General features: G+C 53.7%; 1 protein-coding gene across 2 annotated transcripts; it reads right to left on the bottom strand.

Moving 5' to 3' along the window:
* Positions 1-550: 550 nt before the first annotated feature.
* On the bottom strand, positions 551-4,343 carry LOC138920012 (spermatogenesis-associated protein 31E1-like). Of its 2 annotated transcripts, XM_070246931.1 has the most exons (4): positions 4,095-4,343; positions 3,270-3,330; positions 2,365-2,809; positions 551-2,280 (listed from the first exon to the last, which is right to left on the bottom strand). In XM_070246931.1, exons 3-4 carry the CDS (start codon positions 2,585-2,587, stop codon positions 1,682-1,684), a joined length of 822 nt encoding a protein of 273 aa, XP_070103032.1. In that variant the 5' UTR covers positions 2,588-2,809; positions 3,270-3,330; positions 4,095-4,343; the 3' UTR covers positions 551-1,681. The 2 variants fall into 2 exon arrangements, with proteins under 2 accessions (XP_070103032.1, XP_070103031.1); XM_070246930.1 differs by having other exon boundaries at positions 551-2,809; positions 4,095-4,324.
* Between the last annotated feature and the right edge of the window lie 712 nt (positions 4,344-5,055).

Raw genomic sequence — 5,055 nt, 5'->3', positions numbered from 1 at the left:
CTGTGACAAGGACAGAGGGAGGGTGACGTTTGGCTGAAAGGGATGCACAGGCCTATGTCCAGGGCAGCTTCAGCATAGAGAGAGGCTCCTGGGGCAGCGTCATCTATTCCCACCAAGAGCTCGGGGTGCGGGACAAGATTCTTCCCCATCCAGACTCAGGGCCAGATCTGACCCAAACTCCCCTCCCCACTCTGTGACCTGTGAACCTATCTCTGCACTTCTTGGAGCCTCTGCAAACCCCCTCCATACAGCCCCACAAGTTCAAGGGCCAGAGAATGCAGGAGAGGACTGGCGTGGCCCATCCTGGGCTGGGGTCTTAGAGGTTTTGCTCATCTGGAAATATCCTAAAGCTTCCATTTGTTTTTGTAAGGACGGCATGATGGGGACTTCATGTGCAATGAGGGAGTCGGGATGAGGGGAGGTGAGCCATGCTGCAGTCAGCCTCCCCCCATGGCCCTGTCCTTTCTGGAAGCCAAAGCAGACACTTAGGAATGGCAGAGCCTCATGCCGTTTTTACCACTAGCAGGGCACAGACAGAAGCCGCGAACTCTAAGGAGAAAAAAATGTATTTGGGGAAAATTGGGGTGGGAAGACGCCATTAGCACAGAGGATGGACTCAGGAGAAAAAACAGGTTTTCTGTTCCTCCACTTCCCCGTTTGGGGAGACAAGCATTCCTACGAGGAAAGTGTGTCAGGCACAGGCTACTCATCCCAGGAGACACATATCTGAAGACAGCATGACGGGTAATGGATTGGCTGAGGCAGCTGCCACCCTCAGCCCAGGGTGGCAGGGTTTGGCTGGGGACCACGGCTGCCTGGATGACACGGTCCAGTTGCCATGCCTGTTTTGATCCATTACCTCGTATTCGGACAGTTCTGGTCCCTGGAGGTAGGTTGGGGACTGTCCTCTGTCATTGTTCTTCTCTGCTCTGGGGAGGAGGGAACGTCGTTGTAACAGGCATGTCCAGCTTCCCAGGCCTGAAATGGTTTTTACGATGCTTCGACTGGGAGGCCAGAAGTTCTCTGCAAGCCTCAGTTTTCTCCCAGGACCCGGACAAAGGATGTCACTGTCGATGGCGCCTGAACAGCCCTGCCATCTGACGCCGAGCTGTGTGTGACCCGTGCCTGCCTCTGGGCGGCGGCTGACATGGGCTTGCCCTTGCAAGGGGATCTTCTGGTGCTTCCTCCTTGTTGGGCCTCAGGCAGGGCAGGAGGAGTCTCAACATTTTTCTGAAAGGGCTGTTGTGATAAACCTCTGCCTTTTCTGGCAGGGCCTGGAGGGGTTTGGTCCCGAGGGTGTCTCCTATTCCCCTGACCTTGCTCCAAGACTGGGACCCTGACTCCCCCTTCAGTGTTGCCACCCCACGGCAGGGCTCTAGTGAGGCCCCACCCCTACTCTCTTCCTGAAGCTCATTCCTGGCCACTGGGCCCCCTGAACTCAGCACTAGATGGCCTTGCTCAGCCCCCATGATGGTCCCACTCTGACCTTTCCTCTCTGAGAGGCTGAATGTGAAGGTTGGAGAAGGCAGCTGGCCCTCGTGTCCCAAGAGAGAGGCTTCTGAGGGCTCACTGCCATTGCAAGGTAGGGTCCCTCCCAAGGCCTTCTGATTTTCCTCATACACAGGTGAGGCAGCAGGGAGGGGACAGGCCAGGCTGGGAACTGATGCTTTTGTTGTCAAAGTTAAGACTTTGTCACCTGGAGGAGGCTCAAGAGGTTTTCCCATGAACTGTGCAAAGTCAGCTTTCGATTGGGCCCCAGAATCACAGGTGGCTGCGGGGGAAAAGGGGACCGTGGAAAGGCGGAGTGTTGAGCCTCACATGCTTTCAGATCTTCAGGCTCCAAGGACAGGAGGGGTAGGTCCCAGTGGAAATTCAGCCCAGACATGATACTGTGTGCTTCGAGCATCTGAGGAGTGCATAGATCATCTTGTTCTTCTTCTCCCCAGACCTTCGTTTGTATTCTTTCTGTGATTTCTGTCTCAAGTAGCTTCTGGACATCAGGGTTGGCAACTGAGGGACTATCAGTCTCTCCCTCCCTATTTGTGGGGCCTCCCCAGAATGAGGGCACTGGTTGGTGGCAGGACAGGTGTCCTTGCTTGGACTCGAAGTGTGATGACCAGGGGAAGAGCAAGACCTTGATCATGTTCCACTGGGAGAGGAACTCAATGCGACAGCTCATGTGGCTGAGGCCTGAGTTGGGAAATGGCCAACAGGAGTGAGCTGGAGCTGAGCTCGTGGCAACACGGCTTAGCCGGATTCTGGTCAAGTCAGATGGAGGTTCTGCTGGCAGAGTGGAGGCCAAAGTTAGAGTGGGCTGTGTCAGAGGAACAAGGAAAAGTGCTGGAGTCATGGTGAGAGCAGCACCTTCCACAGGCTTCCCGCATGATTGGCGGACTCTGGCAGATGCTGTCTTGCAGGCCTCCCCCGGGGAGTCTTGAGATGACAAGTGATGGAAGCATCCCTTAGAAGACAGCCTCCCTGGGGAGCTGAGGAAAAAGGAGGCACAAGCTGCATCCAGGAGCCAACGGCCCTGGGACTGCAGGGCAGGCCAGGCGGGGGTGGCCCCTTGAGACCCATGGCCCTCCATGGCCCCACCTGCACTTCACCGAATTCTCCTGTTGTCCCTCACCCCAGGCCTTTTGCCACCCCTGTCCCCATGGCTCCCCTCCCAGCTCAGCCCAAAACATCCTGCAGCCCTGGTGCCACATCAGAGACTCTGGGAGCAAGAAGTCCAGTAGAGAAGGGCAAGAAGTCCAGATGTGAAAGTGACATCTGGCCCCGCACTTCTGTCAGGTCCTTCCGGCCAGCTCTGTAAGGTAGATATCAGGAGACTGGGTCACACGCTGAAGGCAGTGGCATAGGGCTCTTAGAGGAGGCTATGTACAATGTGCCTTTAGGGGAGACTGTTTGAGGTCAGACTCTGGAGCCCAGGCACTAGTGCCCAAGGCCATGGGATCCCTGATGGGGCTGACACAGCTACTGATGGGTTGAGGTTTGCCATTGACCAAGTGCTTCCACCTCCACCACAACCCACATGCCCCTGATGGGCAACACCCATTTCCAGACGCCTGCTGGCCTGGGCCTTGGTTTCTAGCACAGAATCTGGCAAGTATCTGGGTTTTCGTCTCCTTCCCGGGTGCCTTCCTGAGGACTCTGTTTCCTGAGGGACAGGCTCTGCCCCTGGCATCCTCCAGCCCCTGAAGCTGGGCGCTCAGGGACAGGAGATGGAGGCCAGCTCTGGAGGCCAGGGCTGAATGGCAGAAGCTTACCTTTCAAAGCTGCCCTTTTCTTCCTATTCCTGCTGCTCCTCCCTCTCGGCTCCACTTGATGCTGAAATGAGAGAAAAAAAAAGAAACTGTGGGGTCTGAGACCCAAGGCTCCCTCTCCTCTCTCTTGACCCGCTGCAGACACCCAGCATTCATGAGCAAGATGACTGTCTACACTGAACTCCTTGGGCTCTTGTGTGTTTCTTCCCTTTTACTTACTTCTGAAGTGGAGAATTGAACACAAAATGGACACTTGCTGTCTTCCTTCTTTGAGGATCATAAGAAGGTCCCCATGTGGGACCCAGCATGGATCTTCTGTCACTGTTTCTCTGCTCAAGAAAAGTGCACATTCTCAGATGTACGGAATCTTATGAGCTTCCTCAGGGAGGACTTTTCTTCCTGAGGCCACAGCCCCACTCCAGGTCCTGCTTAGAGGTTCTTGGGGGCTCAGCTCTGCCCTCAGATCAGCCACGACAGAGGAAAGGCCCGCCTGAGACACCTGCCCCAGAAAGGCAGCTGGGGAACCAGTGCTCAGGACCTGTCTTCCCACAGATCCCACTCAGCATCCCGTCCTTGGCCACTGATCACTGGCCTGGGGACTTTCCCTGGAGCCCTCTGCCACATTGGGACTCCTGCTCCGAGTTCTTCGGATGGAAATCCTTGTGCCCACTCTCACCCCTGCCCACCCAACCTGGCTTGTCCCTAGAAGGATGATGTCCTATTGTTTCCCATCCCCAGAGTCCCTCTAGTTGATTCAGAGAAGTGGAAATCACAGTAAAAAAGAAGAGAGACTCATCTTCTGGTGGGTCTCGGTCCAGGATTTCTTACCTTCCTGACCTTTCTCCTTTTGTAAGGGTGTTGTAAGGGCAAATCCCTCTGGAGGGAGGGAAGGAACAGGAGGAAGAGCCCGAGTCCATACAGGATGCTGAGGATGGTCCTAATCACCCAGGAAGCAGAACTGGAGCTCAGCCAGGTAACAATGCTTTTTATATATAAGCTAGTAGTTTCCATATCTCAAATACAGTTCTACTCTCAGGCAACTGAGCACTGGGAGTGACTTGGAGATTAGAACCCCACGCCCTCATCATGGAACTGTGGCCATGTCACAAGGGCTCCTATGGGGGGGAGGGGACAGCAGGGAAGCAGATTGGACCACAGCCCCTCCACCACCAACTGGCCTACAACTGCCTCCCACCTCCCTCCTGGGCCTTCTAGACCTTAGCTAGTTTTCTATTCCTTCCACCTGGAAGCCAGATGTCACCCGGTTCCTTGCGTCTGCTGGATTCTTGGTTTGAACCCACCTATCTCATGGTCTTTGAAAGTCTGAAGTTCTCCTCGCAATTTGTGCTGGTTCCCAGGGATTCATACCCTGATTCTCCTCTGTCCTAACCTCCAATATTTTTTCACCTCACATATTGACTTTGTGTGTGTGAGAACATTGAAGTGCTTCTCTCTTAGCTGATTTCAATTGTACAATTCAGTGTTCTCAACTCTAGACACCACGTCAGATGTTAGATCCTCAGAAGCTCTTGACATTAGAGTTGAAAGTTTGTCCCCTTTTACCTGCTTCTCCCTTCCCCCCCCCACCCCATAGCCCCTGACAACTACCTTTCTACTTTCTGTTGATATAAGTTTGACCTTTGTTTTTTTTTTAGATTTCACATATAAGTGATATCATGCAGTGTTTGTCTTTCTCTCTATGGTTTATTTCATTGAGAATAATGCCCTTCAGCTTCATCCATGTTGTGCAAATCTCTGCTTCACTTTTCCACATAATAACTTTTCTTTT

Source organism: Equus caballus, chromosome 2, assembly GCF_041296265.1.
Source record: "Equus caballus isolate H_3958 breed thoroughbred chromosome 2, TB-T2T, whole genome shotgun sequence".
Lineage (NCBI taxonomy): Eukaryota > Metazoa > Chordata > Mammalia > Perissodactyla > Equidae > Equus > Equus caballus.
The sequence above is the reverse complement of the archived record's forward strand: the minus strand, read 5'-3'. Positions and strand labels throughout refer to the sequence as shown.

What these genes read in the sequence shown, in the direction of transcription:
- LOC138920012 (XM_070246930.1), bottom strand. Translation starts at nt 2,587, where the DNA reads ATGGAGGGCCATGGGTCTCAAGGGGCCACCCCCGCCTGGCCTGCCCTG.